This window comes from Chlamydotis macqueenii, chromosome 2 (assembly GCF_036417535.1).
Source record: "Chlamydotis macqueenii isolate bChlMac1 chromosome 2, bChlMac1.mat, whole genome shotgun sequence".
NCBI classification, from domain to species: Eukaryota; Metazoa; Chordata; class Aves; order Otidiformes; family Otididae; genus Chlamydotis; species Chlamydotis macqueenii.
Genome location: NC_141557.1, coordinates 60665202 through 60681331, shown reverse-complemented (window position 1 = coordinate 60681331; position 16130 = coordinate 60665202). Strand labels below are relative to the sequence as shown.

The following is a 16130-nucleotide window of genomic DNA, read 5'->3' as shown; positions in this document are numbered from 1 at the left end:
ATTATGCAATATTGTCCATATTTTAAAGTTCTCGTTATCTATTCTGAACTGCCTGGACTAAAAATATCCCCCTGTTGTTATACAGAAATATGTTCTATAGAACATAGAAATAAGTAATGTTGTTTGACACCATGGCTTGTCTGTCACAAAATATTAGCCATTGAAGTAGTAAGCAAGTTGAACATGTAAAATAGTTTTTCCATAAAGTACATGACATCAGCAGACTATGTGATACCAAGGTTTGATACAAAAATCTCTATAGATCTTTACAGATGTATTATCTGTGTAATTTGCTAATAGCATTGCATTCCTAATTCAACACTCTGACTCAGGGCAGTGAAAGTTCAAATTATAGCAAAGTGCTTTAATTTTGAAGAAACATGCTCTGCAAGTATGAATAATAAAAAGAGCAGGAGTTCACCAGATGAGAATATGGTATGTGTTTAAAGGATCTGTATCACGTTGTTCTTTAAACAGAATGCTAAATTAAGAGATACTTGATTTAAATACTCACAACACATCCTTGAGCCACAGAGTATATTAAGATCACAATAAAAATACACAAAACGGTACGAATTTGTATTGTCAGGCACCCTGGAAAACACTGAAGAAGGAAAAAAAGAAAAAGATTAATAGATAATTTCTAAGTGGGGTTGTTATTTTTAGTAGTCTACAAAAAGAAGTGAATAAGGAATACTGAAATTTTGTCTTCACTGCAAATTATGAAACAAGCCTGCAGCTGTTATTGTGTACACGTGTTTTAATGGTAATTGCATTTTTGAGGGTAATAAATGTGAAATTATTATTACTATACATTATTTCTCACTATAATTAAAACTCTTTGAAAGGTTAATAGGATGTCTGCTTATAATGCAAATAATAAATTAGCATGGCACTTAATTTTGTTCCCATGGGGAAAATACCCAAAGCATCTTTTGCCTTGCAAATTATCAGCTATAAACAGTGATCCAAGAGAACACACTGTGGCAGCATAGAATTTTGGAGTGGTATCTGTGTCTTCTGCTATAATAGTCACGTTAAATGTCAGGGTAGTTTTAATTATCCGGACTCATTAAAAATATTGAATTTGTCAGAGCAGAAAGAGCAGTAGAGAAGAAAAATGCCTGGCGGAACAGAGTCTTGTGAATGTCTTGCTCATCTCCATTTTTACCCTGATTTCATCACTGTGAAGTGTGAAGTGCTTGCTGCTGTAAGCATATATAAAGCCAGTGACAGAAGGTGAGAGAGGAAGGATAAGTCCGTCAGGCTCTAGTACTTACACTTTTTCCAGTCATATTGATTTACTGTGGTTTCAGGGAAAGCTGCTGTCCTTCCTTTCCCCTTACATTAAGAATATTTGGGGTACCTGTTATCTACTGGATCCACAGTATGTCTTTCAGACCACAGGACTACTGGAGGGAAGGGATTCTATCCAGAGGGATCTTGACAGGCTGGAGAGGCGGTCCCATGCAAACCTCATGAAGTTCAACCAGGCCAAGTGCAAGGGCATGGGTCATGGCAATCCCAAGCACAAATACAGGCTAGGCGCAGAATGGATTGTGAGCAGCCCTGAGGAGGACTTGGGTGTGCTAGTGGATGAAAAGCTCAACATGAGCCAACAATGTCTGCTTGCAACCCAGAAAGCCAACCACATCCAGAGCTGCATCAAAAGAAGCGTGGCCAGCAGGTCAAGGGAGGTGATTCTGCCCGTCTACTCTGCTCTCATAAGACCCCACCCAGAGTACTGCATACAGCTCTGGAGCCCCCGGCATAAGAAGGATGTGGACCTGTTGGAGAGCGTCCAGAGAAGGGCCACAAAGATGATTAGAGGGCTGGAGCACCTCTCCTAGGAGGACAGGCTGAGAGAGTTGGGGCTGTTCAGCCTGCAGAAGAGGAGGCTCCGGGGAGACCTGATAGCGGTCTTCCAGTACCTCAAGGGGGCCTACAAGAAAGACAGGGAAAAACTCTTCAGTGGGGACTGTTGCGATAGGACAAGGGGTAGGTTCAGATTTGACATTAGGAAAAAATATTTTTCACTGAGGGTGGTAGAACATTGGAACAGGTTGCCCAGAGAGGTGGTGGATGCCCCGATCCCTGGAAGCATTCAAGGCCAGGCTGGATAAGGCTCTGAGCAACCTGATCTGGTTGAAGTTGTCCCTGCTCCTTGCAGGGGTGTTGGACCAGATGACCTCTAAAGGTCTCTTCCAACCCTGACAATTCTATGATTCTACAACTTCTTTCAGTGACTTCAAGGGGCAAGAATTAACTCCAGGAAACAATCAGATTTAAAGGGGGACCAAACCTGTGTCCCTTCTTAAATATAGGGGGTCAGACTTATGAAAGCTGGATTTGACTTAAGATCAAATGGAGCAAGCAAACATCTAATTTTTGAATGAAAGTCACCAGTCCTGAAGAAAAGCTGTTCACTTAATGGGTATCATCAACATGAAAAGCATAGCTTCCAGCAGGCAGCAAAGTACCCATAGAGAGGGGCTTCTGTGGTCTTGGTACAACAGAAATCACATATTGAAACTCCTTCCCTTCCCTTCACATATGCAGAGACATTTCCCCTGTATGTGTGTCCATAAATTAAAAGTTTGAAACAGTTATAGGTGAATCAACTTCATCTGGGCTGTGAAATAGAAGAATATAGCAATTACAGAAAAACAAAAAACTATGTATGATCTGCAAATACATTCTCTCTTCAGGGCGGATTAAGTCCATGTAAACGTAGGTAGGGAACAACCAATGTAACAACAATAGTAGATTTATATAAGCATATTATAGACCTGAGTTAATTGGCTACACGAGAAACCAGTTTAACTATTAGTCAGCATCAGTAAAATATACTGGGATACCTGAGCTATATCACCTTTAATAGAACAGTGAGCACACTGCAGAACAAGAACCTTAAATTGTAAGAATCTCACATTGAAAAGCTGTGTCTCAAGGAAGGGGATATAGCAGTGTCCAAAATTACACTATGAAAAAAGAGATAGACTATTTATGCATTTATTCATCATTACCATACAGTTCAGGTTGGAAAGGGGCCCAAAAGTACTATCTGCCTTGATCATTTCTGCAGAGCTTGTCAGTCCCCAGCCTCTGTCATTGCAGGGGGGTTCTTCCTTCTCAGGGCCTGGACTTTATTTTCCTAAGATTCCTGTTGACCCATTCTGTCAAACTATCTAGGTCCCCCTCAATGGTCATCCTGCCAGTGTATTAGATGTCACCCTGAAATTGGAGTCACCTGAAAACTTGACATAAGTATACTCCATGTCCTTCTCCAGGTCATGGATAAAAATGTTTAACAGGACATATCCCAAGATAAACTTCTGCAGTATCCCATGTACTACTGGCTTCCAGGTAGAGTATGATGACAAACTGCTATACTTTGAATGTGACCATCCAGATGGTTTTTTACCCATTAAGTTTTCCACTCAACCAGACCAAAATCCTATGTACACATGAAGTGGAACATATGTGTTTTTATCCATATAAATAAAATATGAAATAATAATTTTATTTAAAGGAAATACATATATATATTCCACTAACTCAGTTTGCAACCAAATCTGTTATTTGCTGCTTGCTAAAGAGAGAATCTCCATAGTTCGAAGATAATGCTGCATGGTCAACAGTGACACATCAAAACGCAGATTCAAAGACAATATGTCCTGACACATCACACAGACATTTTTGTGTTTGTGTGTGGTACATATACATTCAAAATGTTGACATGCTAGGCTATTGAGTTAAAAAGGAAAAGAAACTTTTAAAAGGTAAGGTATGAGACACATCTGTATTAAAACTCTGACTAACACTTAAGACTTATACTTCTGATTTTTGGTTATTCTAAGATTGCATCTGCTCTTTTATGATAGCATAGAATTTTGGGCTTCATTTTCTTTTTTTGACAGAATTTTTATTAAATAAGTACTGCCAGATCCCCAAATGCTAGGTAATTATTACCTAGCTAGGTAACTAGTACCTAGCATTATTACCACATTATTATAGTGGTTTTACAAGTAAGGCATTTGATGCTGAAGCATGGAGAAGTTGAGTCACTTGTCCAGTGGAAAATAGAAAATAAGTGCCAGAAGACTGATTAAAATAGGGGAATGACTGGTTTACTATTCTATATGCATTATACATACCATATTCATTACCTTTTTTAAATATATAAGACAAAATTTTCACCACAAAATTTAAAACTGTGATATTATTTGATTTTTTGTATTTCTTTATTTTTCTAATGCTGGATTTGATGCTGTAAGATACTGAATCTCTAGAGGAACCTGGAGTAAATTCAAATTCATTTGACTGCCAAAACAGCTGGAGCAAACTAAGTTTGCACTAGCCCTAGGGAAATGCATAAAGAGGAGCAATTTCCTACAAACTTCATCTGTGTTTCCACTGTCCGTAGACAGAGCAACAGATTATAAACAACTGTGCCTTTATGCAACAAAAAAGATTATCAAAATTAATCCCAAATAATTGTGTAAGAAAGATCTGCTCTGTACCAGATAGTTTCCTAATACACTACTTATGTTTCCATGAAAGCAATTACTTTCCTCCTGCCAAAGGGCATATTTTCTTAACTAAAAATTAATGTGTGCTTATCAGCAAAGCTGATAACTGTGTAGATGTTTTTCTCCTCCTTGCCTGAGAAGACCAAATTTAGGTTAAACCACTACAGACTTCTTTAATCAGAAAATTAGTCTGTAGATGTTTTATTCTGATCTGGCAGACTAGTTCTGTCATACAACAACCAAATGTCTGCATCATTACTGTTGTGAAAATGTAATGCAGGAGAATTAATAATTACTAAAGGTTTTGAAAAGGCCAAGGGTTGAGTGTGCAAAACATTGTGCTTTACCATCAAAAAAGCTGCAGCTTTGGCAGGAAAAATTCTGAAAACAAAGGGGAAGTTAGCAGTGCTTAGCATCCAACTACCAGTCAGAATAGAAGAGAGAACTAGTGTGCTCTGCAGTCAGAAAGCAGAAAAAGTCAGGCTAAAGCAGCCGTTTATCTGAACACTGAAATGATTCAGTAGCTAGTGGTAGGTGTCCAGGGAAGGGGTAGCAAAAAAAGACAAAAAGCATAGCACTAATGTAATAGAATCATAGAATGGTTAGAGTTGGAACGGACCTTCAAAGATCATCCAGTCCAACTCCCCTGCAAGAAGCAGGGACATCCCCAACTAGATCAGGTTGCTCAGAGCCTCATCCAGCCTGGCCTTGAACATTTCCAGGGATGGGGCTTCCACCACCTCTCTGGGCAACCTGTCCCGGTGTTCTACAACTCGCATAGTAAAAAATGTTTTCTAATATCTAATCTAAATCTACCCCTCAATATATTAAAACCATTACTCCTTGTCCTATCACGACAGGCCCTACTGAACAGCCTGTCCCCATCTTTCTTGTAGGCCCCCTTGAGGTACTGGAAGACCACTATCAGGTCTCCCCGGAGCCTCCTCTTCTCCTTGGACTTTCTTTTGTCCCCTACATACCTATAGAAGCTTTTCTTGTTGCTTTTTATATCCCCGGCCAGATTCAATTCTGTCAGGGCTTTAGCCTTCCTCACCCGATCCCTGGCCACTCACACAGCCTCTTGGTAGTCCTCCCAGGCTACCTGTCTCTGCTTCCACCCTCTATAGGCTTTCCTCTTCACTTTCAGTTGGTCCAGGAGCTCCTTGCTCATCCACACCGGCCTCCTGGCCTTTTTGCCCGACTTGTTTTTCATTGGGATGCATCTCTGCTGAGCTCGGAGGAGGTGCTCCTTGAACATAGACCAACTTTCCTGGGCCCCTATTCCCTCCAGGGCCGCCTCCCATGGCACTTGGCCCATCAGATCCCTGAAGACGCCGAAGTCCGCCCTCTTGAAGTCTAGGGCTGAGAGCTTGCCATGTAGTTTCCTTGCTGCCCCGTGGATCTTGAACTCCACCGTGTCGTGGTAGCTGCAGCCAAGGCTGTCCTTTAGTTTCACATCCCCCACCAGTCCCTCCCTGTTGGTGAGCACAAGGTTGAGCATGGCAGCCCTTCTTGTCGGCTCCTCTATTGCCTGCAGGAGGAAGTTATCATCCACGCATTCCAGGAACCTCCTGGACTGCCTGTGCCCTGCTGTGTTGTCTCTCCAACAGATGTCAGGGTGGTTGAAGTCCCCCATGAGGACCAGGGCCTGTGAGGCTGTGAGGCTGCTCCTATCTGCCTATAGAACACCTCGTCCGCTCTCTGCTCTGTCTTCCTGGCCAGGCAGCCTGTAACAGATCCCCACTGTAACGTCCCCTTTCCGTCCCCATCCTCTAATCTTGACCCATAAGCTCTCTGTCAGCTCCTCCTCCATCCCCAGGCGGAGCTCCACACACTCCAGCTGGTTGCTGACGTAGAGAGGAACACCCCCTCCTCGTCTCCCCTTCCTGTCCTTTCTAAAAAGCCTATACCCCTCCATGTTCACACTCCAGTCGTACGAGTCATCCCACCACATCTCTGTGATGCCAACACATTGTAGCCCTGCTCGTGTGCATGCATCTCCAGCTCTTCCTGTTTATTCCCCATGCTGCGTGTATTGGTATATAGACACTGCAGCTGGGTCCCCAACAGAGCTGGCTTGCTGGCCCGAGCGACAGGAGTTCTTTGGTCACTGAATGCTACACTGCTGTAAAGATTACTCATGTAAAAGATCTACTATCAGGTGAACTATCCTTTTTTTGTTTTATGAAGTCCATATTACATAACAATGAGCTTGGAAAGCACACAAGATTTCAAACTCTATATTCCAAAAGACAAACAAAGTATAGCCACCAAAAAGGAAGAACAATCATAAGATCTTAAATCACTTACTTGTACTCGTGTGACATGTAGATACATAATACAAGCCACTAGGAAGCATATGCAGAACACCAGGAGAACAAGAACTATGGTACTCCTAGAATCAAAACACAACAGAGGTAAAGCAATGCAACTCAGTAGTAGATGAGAACAAACAGCACAGGGGTACTTCTGAAACGGTATTTTCAATGAATAGTGGAGGATCTCCACCTGTAATACTGTAATACTAACTGTTACAGAGGAAATTTCACAGTGAAATGCACTCCTTTCAAGAATGAGAAATTAGTAAATGCTGTTGTATATGGTGCCCACTCTGACCTCAGTAAGAAGATCAAAGCACCTCAAAAATTCAACTGTATGGTGTGTCAGGAGACACACTTTCTAATTGTAGGCTAATGGAGAATATTCAGCGTGATGACTCTTGAAAGCAGAGTGTGTAATCCAGTTATTTGTCCTTGGCAGCTGTGTAACAGTTATCAGATGCTTTTCCCTTCTAATTTCTCCTTCTCAAAGATTCAGAAATCAGAGGTCAGTCAACTCAGTCACCTACCAAGTCAAATAAAATCAGACCAGATTGCAATCTCTTCTTCTAATGAAACAGAGCAACTCCCTCCTTTTGAGTCTTCCTCAATGGTTAGAAAAATCTTAGATTTCAAAGTGATTCTCTAATAATTCTTTCCATTCTTAATCTTCCCTCTCCTGATCTTTCAAAATAGGCTCATTCTTCATAAGCAGAGGGGTACAGACCAAGCACTTCTCTCTTCTAGAAAACCTATGTTATTGGAACAGTACCTTATGGATGTGAGCAAGCTGGCAAAAATTAGTCCACCAATGCTGGTGCTTTGATTTGTGCTCAGGGATAGCCTGGCCCCAAGCCAGCCATAGAACAAGGGCCACATGAAAGCAGTTTAAGATTATTTTCACACCTTCTTTTCTAGTCTTGCGAGAACAACCTAGCCAGTTCAGAAGATATGAGCCATGGCTACAGGCAGATATGTATCTGTGCCCTTGACCTTCACTGGCAAAAAAGTCCTTATATAGGGTTTCTAACAGTAGGAGAGAAGAGTGACATTCTTCTGCTGTAGAATTTCTCAATATTTGGCTGTGATTTCAAATTCATGTAACAATTCCCACCAATACACAAACAGGGGAAATTCTGAGATGTAGTACGTGTAACCAGAATGGAGAGGTGACTCTAGATGCTGTCAGTGTGGATTCTGCATACAAGTATTAACAGTCAGAAGGCTCTCCTGTGCTTTTAGAGAATTGGCTTGTATTCAGGATGGTAGTAAGCTAGAAAAAAAAAATGCAGTGGATATGATTGCAACTACATCTTTTAAGACAGCAAGAGCCAACAACTGACACTGGTGCTGAGTGGGACCCTGACTTGGGTTGGCACCAGAAACAATAGGCTACATATTTTTTTTTTTAATAAATCCAGTACAAGACATCAGAAAGGTTCATCCTCAGGGCTTTTAGTGACTACGCTGCATGTGTGCCTCCATAATTGGACAGCTTAGGTTGACAGGAATACAGCCTTACTTTCACCAGCTCCATCTGGGGATATAAAATATCCATTGGTCTTTGGCCGAGAAGCTGTTTTGCTCAGATGATCATAGGAATTGTGAGAATGTCGAGCTCATTGCTTTCTGTGTATTTATGCAACAACTGGCTTTCTTACAACATTTTCTTGTCTCTAGATTTTGAACCTCCTCCCTTGGAATACTGTGATACATGTCAAACATCATTATTATCACTTAAATTACAATCCCATTATAGTAACACATTACGCTTCTTGTCTTGGCTTTTGCATTCTCTTGTCATACTTACAACTACTTCAGCAATCCAAAGAACAACTTAAAGCTCTGCGTTCTGTGGAGAGGGGAAATTTTCCAATACTTCCAAAGTTGCTGTCTAGCTCATGGTTGCACCTGTGCCACAGCGTGAGAAGAGTCAAGAAGACTAGTAATTTGGCTATATGAAGTCACCACCACCAGACACTGGAAGAGAGAACTTAAGATCATTCACTGGGTGGCTTTTCTAATTAACCCAGTGATGAGATAGTCCATCTTCATGGCCTTCAGTGGCCATGTTCTACTGGAGCTTGTGTGCCTGTCAGATCAGAACTTAAACTGAACCTCTGTTCAATTGTTTTTCAAGTGACAGTACTTTTTGGAAAGGTTAACAACTACCATACCATATGATTCTTGGAAATTAATTCTAATTTCAACTATACTACACTCTTTGTCTATCCTTGTTCTAAATTGCCATATACTGCTGCTGGGCTTTACTTCAGAAGTAGGTGAAAGAGTTCTTAACTATGCTCCAATTAGTCATCAGAGGTTGTTAGTCTGGAAATTAGACGATTTTTTTAAGTGGAATTTTCAAAAGCATTATCCTGTGGCCAGTTCTATTCCTCCTGAAATCCTAATAATTAGTAAAAGTGAGTGAAACTTATGTTGAATGTTTTGATATTCTCATCTGAAAAAGCTTATTACTAATCAGTCTCACACCTTGAACACAATTGTAGCTACTTATTATAACACCTAGATTTGAAAGTATAGGCTAATTATTTTCCTTATTTAGTAAGCATTCACATTGACTTGACAAAATCTGAAGTAATCACTAAACTACATGACTCAACAGTTGGCATCAGACATTCACCAAATACACATTGAGTATTTGATTATGTCTGCCTTAGTACAGCCAAGGTCTGACTGCAACTCATGTGGGAATGGCCAAACTATGCACTAGGCAGTTTGTGGAGGCAGTTTTCACTGATACTAAAAATATCAATGCAGGCTATAAATTTGAGTTGAAAAGCTGGATGGATACTTCAGTGCTTAGTTCCCATTAAGCTCTGTATAGTTTTATCTATGATGCTATCAATACCTGAAGTACCGCATCCAAAGCCAGCAGAAATAGATTTAGAAAAGCTGCAGTAACACCTTTGTTTGTAGTGCAGAAATGCTTTAAATAAGTTTAGCAGATGTCTGTGTTTTTGTCTTCTAAGTGCATTCTTGTACCAAAATAAATAAATAAATAAATGAAAGAGAGAGAATGGGGAAGAAATTGTTGTAAATAGGACAGCAAAATGTTGCTCCTTTGGACAAATGGAAGAGATAACAGTTAGAGTAAGTTGTCAACATAGAATCTCCTGTTTGAGAAGATACTGACCTGAGTGCTAATCCCATTCCAAAGATATTAATGTTTTGACCTGGTCAGGATGCTTAAAGATGTTCCACTTTGAATTCTAACGGCAAAAGATAGAAACTTACTGTGGTATTATTAGAAGGTAGACAAGGCCAAACAAGGCAGCTAGAATTAGTGAGAGAACTACAGCACTGGTGAAGTACTCATCCTGAAGCTGGTGGTACTGTTAAAGAAAGAAAGAAATTAAGACAGTGAGCATTTTATACCTAGCCACCCACACTTGTCCACTCTTGGTAAGAAAGGACTATAGCCTAAAATAAAACAAGTCTCTACCCATTTGACAAACATACAAACAATAGTTGTTTAATTCACACACACAAAAAAGATTAGGCATGTCTACACAACATTTTCCTTGACAGCCTTCTGTTTCAGCTGCTCCTGTTGGCCTAGTTGTTTAGTTTTCACCCTGTAACTAGTAAAATCTGGCTTAGGCTCAGACATAATTTATCTTTCCAAGCAAAAGGAATTCAGCCATTTTGAACCAGAAGGTGGTGGCACTCCCTCCTCTCCACTTATTCATCATAAAATAAGGCCCAATCCTCCTTGGTCCTGCCTTAAAGGAGTCCTGTCACCTCAGCTGCTCAGGACAGGACACCAGTGGGTGGGCTGCAGGCAGCTGCTAATGAGAGATAAAGGCTCAGTTTTGAGTGGTTACTGTCCCTGAATCCACTAAGCCACAGTCCTTACAATGGAACACTTTTCAGGACTGGAAACACACGAGTGTTTTCTCAGAAAGATCCAAATTTCAATCTCATTTGCACCAAAAGACTTTCTTATTTTGAAATAAAACAATAATTAAATAATAAATCACTATGGAAACCTGAATCAAAGTTAATGCTCAAGACAAACACATAAACCAAAGGCTTTTATTTTTTTTTCAATTAAAACAATTTGTATTTACAAACAAAATCCATACAAGGTAGGAAGAAATAGCTCTTCTTTGTTAGTTTGTATGCATGCTTACAAGTCTGGAGTAAGTCTCCTGCTTTCACACTGGCATAAGATCACAACTGTGCCGAGAGATTTAAGATTTTTTTATTATTTTCTAGGATTGGTGGGATCAATACTTAGCAGGCTACATATGCAGAGGGAAGCATCCTCCTGTCACTAATGCTTATCCAAAGCAGACAAGTTAGTAGGCAGCCACATTGCCATGAGACAGCATCAAACAGGTGACGCAGGTCAGGCAGTTTGGAGAATCAAAAGGAAGGCCAAAACACAGGATATGTAACTTTATGGGGGTGGATATTGATCAGTAGAAAGATACTAATCTTTCTTTTTATCCCCTCCAAGTGCTTCGACAGAAGGTGGAGAGAATGTCTCCCTCTTAACTGAGAGACAGTCCAGAGGATTACTTAAAGATAGTGAACAGAATTTAAATATTGTCTAAAACCAAACAAAAAACCAATGCTAGTTGTCTCATAGTCAGTGAAATTCGTAAAACAAATTTTAAAAACCCTTACTTTATTTTCACGCTCAATTTGCTTATACTTCAGGGTAATGAAGTTCAAGTCAGCCATCTCAGACTCAGTTTGCCGGGCCTCTATCAAACGGCTGATGTATCTGTTTACTCGAGTTCCTGGAGTGTTGTATACAACATTGGTAGAAAAAGAGGAACGATTCCTGAGTTTTTCAGAGGCTGTTCTTAATGCTCTCCTCTGTAGCACAGATGAAGAAAGAAGCACAGATTTTATTAACATGGAAATTTTTCATCGCTGTTCGTGTTATCTCAAACTCACAGCCAGGATGAGAAATTCATTAAGCAGAACAACTATAAATGACAGAGGTCTTGTCTTCCTGTGATTGCCATCTTTTAAAAACTCCTTAGCTGAAATCCTGATCTCATTAAAATCAATGAGAAAAGCCCCACTGCATTCCAGGACTTCAATCCACATCTGCAGAAATTCTATTTACATGCTGCCGTGACACTTCTGTGCCACTGAGGAAATAACCGCTTTGATCCCAATCAGTGTGACTTTATCTAGAAAAAAAAAAATTAAATATTTTTCTTGATGGAAGACATGGAGTTCTGGACATCTTGAAGACAAGATGACCAGCCTATTCATGACACAAGAAATGTCTTACTGTCCAAGACTGTCGAGGTAACAACATACATTTTGAAAAGACAATTTTCCTTAACCTCTTGCACAACGACCATGTGTGACTTCAGAGGATCTGAAATCTCAAGTGTTCCAATCTTTAACTCATCCAAGTGGCTCTCTTGGGTATGCCTTAAGTGCACTTGCAGATCCAGATGGAGCAGTCCAACAAATTATCAGAGCTAACCTGTGTCCTACTAAATTTAATTCCTCCATGGCTGAGATAGCATAACTGACAAGATGATCACTCATACTCCTTTTCAGTGCAAAAGATTTACCACAGAGCATATCTGAAAGGGATTTTAAAAAATCTGTCTCACTTTTCACAAAGAGTACATAGAAGACTGTGAGCAGCATCTCAGCCACACTGGTGGTAACCTTCAGTTGAGGGCATTGTAATCTAAAACATTATGGATAGATCTGCACTAGTATGACTATCTATGACCCAGCACATGGAAAGGATCAGGGCCTTCACAAAATACTCTTGCAGATGCAACATTTTTCAAACACAGAGTGAGAAACATGTAGGCCAATCTTGTAAAAGAAAAAACACTCACCCAATGGTTAGCACATTGCGCAGGAAGAAACAGATATCAACTGAATATCCGTTTCACCTCAAAAAGGGTCAAGCCTTACTCCCTAGAAGAGTTTTGACACCCAAGCTCAGGCAAGTTGTATCATTTTTATACAGATAAAGGAATACTTTTTTATCTAACATCTGCAGAGTTCAGAAAGACAATTTGAAACATTACGAAATTACAAGTCTGCTCAGGGATAAGGACAATGCTGGCTCAGGGTATTATCAGTAAAGTCTATTACAAAACCACACAAAATTTTTCTCTTCAGAGCAGTTGGTACTTAACAGCCCTCTCTTTAAAGGCTATACTACATAATATCCTTTAAAACCAGTGATAAAAAGAGGTGGTGATTGCTATGTTCTCTTGAGATCCTCATCAGTGAACAGTAGATTATACCAGTTTATTAGTTTACATACCTTATATGTATACTAGACCTGACCACTTATGAACAGTGGGAAGGGCTAATTACTGACTCATACCTTAGTTTTCTAAAAAGAATGGACCTTAGAAAAGATAAAGTAACGTTCCAAGTCCTGTTTTGCTGGCTTTATATGTAAAGAGCAGCATTAAACCAGCATTATGAGGCTACTTGAAACATTTTTCTTTGAACTATCAGATCCTATTACTTGTTAAGCTGTCTGTGGTATAAGAACTAATTGTTTCAATGTGAAAATTAATCTTGTGGATATACATGGATTAGAGCTTTCAAATCCAATCTTCTGGGTTCTATTAGCCATAATAGAAATCTTAAATTGCCAGCCAAACAACTATTCTAAATGTTTCTAAACAGAGATAAAGTTGTTCTCTTGCAGAAGACATTTGTCCCAGAAGTTTGTAGGGAAACTGAGTGCTGTCAGGAATATACAATTTTGCTCTTCAAAAAGATAAACAACAATTAGTTAGGGTATGTATTGCTTAAGGTGCATCAGAAAGTACATCTCTGGGAATTTTTCATAATCCAAATATAACCCTATAGCATAATAATAGGAGTAAGCAAAAAAGCATGTAAAAAAAAAGGAAAAAGCTTCTTTGCTTTAAAATCTAGTATGAGGGTAGAGCTATTCTGATATATGGAATAAGTCATATTATCTATTCTGCCTTTTTAAAATAGGGTTAAAATTACTGTACTCAGTCAATGTAGCAGTTGCTCACATATAATTATTTTAACTAGGTCTCTTACTTTTACCTCCGCTATTATTTCACACAGTAGACTTAAATTATATCTTATATGTGATCAAGATCCAGTATTTATATTTCTCAGAAGTTAAACAAATAAATACATGGTACAGTGATGTGCTGGGTTTTACTATGGCCTTCATAGCCACAGTTTGTTTTATATGATTTGAGGACTGATATCTCTGAAGAAACCCTGTATTGCAACTGTGTATTTATATTAAAATCATGTATCATGCTTCACTATACATGTTACTTACTAGGTACAAAGCTCAGAACAACTCGTTCAGTTAAAGATAGCATTGTTCCAACGTGAGAAAACTTTCACAAGATCTCTAGCAAACCCATATTGGGATTTTCTGTGTATACTACCATATTTATACATATATATACACACCAGACACATTGTAAAGTATTGCACATGCTTCAAAGAATGTGTGGGTTACTTTTTTAAAACACTGAAGGAACAATACTAGTTCATAACTGCAAGGCCTTCTACATGGCCAATTTCAAAATAAAATCTGGAATTTCTGAAAGTCTTCACTGAAAATGTGTTTTAAAGGAACTAAAGGACTTTTCTCCCTTTCCCACAGAAGAAACAAAAGCACATGTAAAAGCCAAAATATAAAAGTTAGAATGCTTTCTGAAAGTAAGATTTAGATTGAATCTTCATTAAATGTACATTAAAAAAAAAACGTGGAGCAATCAGTCAAGATTAATTACTGATTCCAATGCACACATGCCGTGCTTTGGAGAACTGGTGGCGTGACCTATGCAGTATTGCTACCTGCTGGCGAAGAAAATCGAATGAGCAACTTTTCAAAAGTTTTTTCTCAATAAATTTCTGGGTAGATCCACACACAGAAAAATAAGTAAACCAAGCTACTAGTATGTAAAGTAATTTTGAGTCATGGCATTAGAAGCCATTCAAGAAAGCAATATTCGTATTTGTATTTGGGACTTTTGTATTTAGAATTTGTATGAGAGATTAACAGGTTTTTTTGGCCCTTCATTTTTTTGAGAACCACTTAGAGATACAAAATTATTCTTCAGACTGTGATGGATTCATGATGCTAAAGAATAGCTCTTGGTAATTGCAGAAAAAGCCTCAGAAACTAATTCCTGTGAAGGAAGCCCTTAATAGAAGTCACATAGGCCACCTTGTGCTAGCTTGTTTAAGAGGAGCTCCAAATTTGAAGCCTGTTATAATTCAGTTTTGTCTTTACTATGAAAAGGCTGTGGGCATTACACAGCTCTAGCTCCAGCAGGAACACCAGAAACTTCTGTATCAGTTGGTAAGAGCACTCCATATGTTCTCAGAGTAGGTCTGATTGATGTGGCTCTGGAACTGATGCTCAAAGAACCAACAGAGATTACCTTATCATCATCCTCACACGTCATGACATTGGAGAAAGGGATCTCCGCTTTGAACATCTTACGACAGTGCATGAGCTGAACAAGCAGGTAGCAGACTGTCTTGAACTTCATTCTTTTGGCTGGCTTAATGTCTGAGAGAATCAGTCCAGGAAATATCTAGTGTTTAGAAAAAATAATATTTATAACTGTGTCATTATTCCCACGCTGACATACATACCTGCAGACGTTTACACCATCTATCAGTCAGAACAAAGCAATATTCTAATCAAGAAGCAATAAATTTTGATAAACATTGTATATTTGCAGATGAAGATTACTTAATTTTTTTTTAACCTATGACAAAGAATTTATTGAACAGACAATATTTAAACACATACTTAACATTTTGGGAACTGTTTTCTGCACAGAAGTGTAGGCTATTAAAAAGTGTATTAGTGACAAACTCATAAAAGAGGCAATATTTGTATTTCTTTAACCTCAAAATAAATTCTGGAAAAATATAGGAAAAACTAAGGAGGAAAGCAGCATTTTAAATAGATGTTTAAAAAAAAAAAGTAATTTAAATCTTTTTCATATTTCCTCATTTTGTTACTTTAGCCAGAGGTAAGCCTGTTAAAATCAGAAGAAGATAGATTTTCCTTTAAAGATATACCTATATACATGCCCTAAAAGGAGTCTGTGAGGCACTGAGGTTGTATCTTACATCTTATTTCTTCAAAGCAAGGAGTTTTATATCACAGACAAATATTCTCAAAGGGTTGGGTATAATCTATACCTTTTATCACAGAGCTCCTGGTTCAGCAAGGACAAATATTTTCTTGGTTAATCCTTAAGCATGTATTTAACTCTTGCTTACTTTA

The 16130-nt window shown here is 38.9% G+C and overlaps 1 protein-coding gene across 1 annotated transcript in view; it reads right to left on the bottom strand.

The window, feature by feature from the left end:
* ADCY1 (adenylate cyclase 1) overlaps positions 1-16130 on the bottom strand; it is a 187669-nt gene that overhangs the window by 20270 nt on the left and 151269 nt on the right. The window contains exons 8-12 of the mRNA XM_086741474.1: positions 15271-15426; positions 11507-11701; positions 10109-10206; positions 6843-6927; positions 515-604 (exon numbers count right to left, since the gene is read on the bottom strand). Coding sequence (XP_086597600.1) covers positions 515-604; positions 6843-6927; positions 10109-10206; positions 11507-11701; positions 15271-15426 — 624 coding nt within the window. The remainder of the gene's footprint in view (positions 1-514; positions 605-6842; positions 6928-10108; positions 10207-11506; positions 11702-15270; positions 15427-16130) is intronic.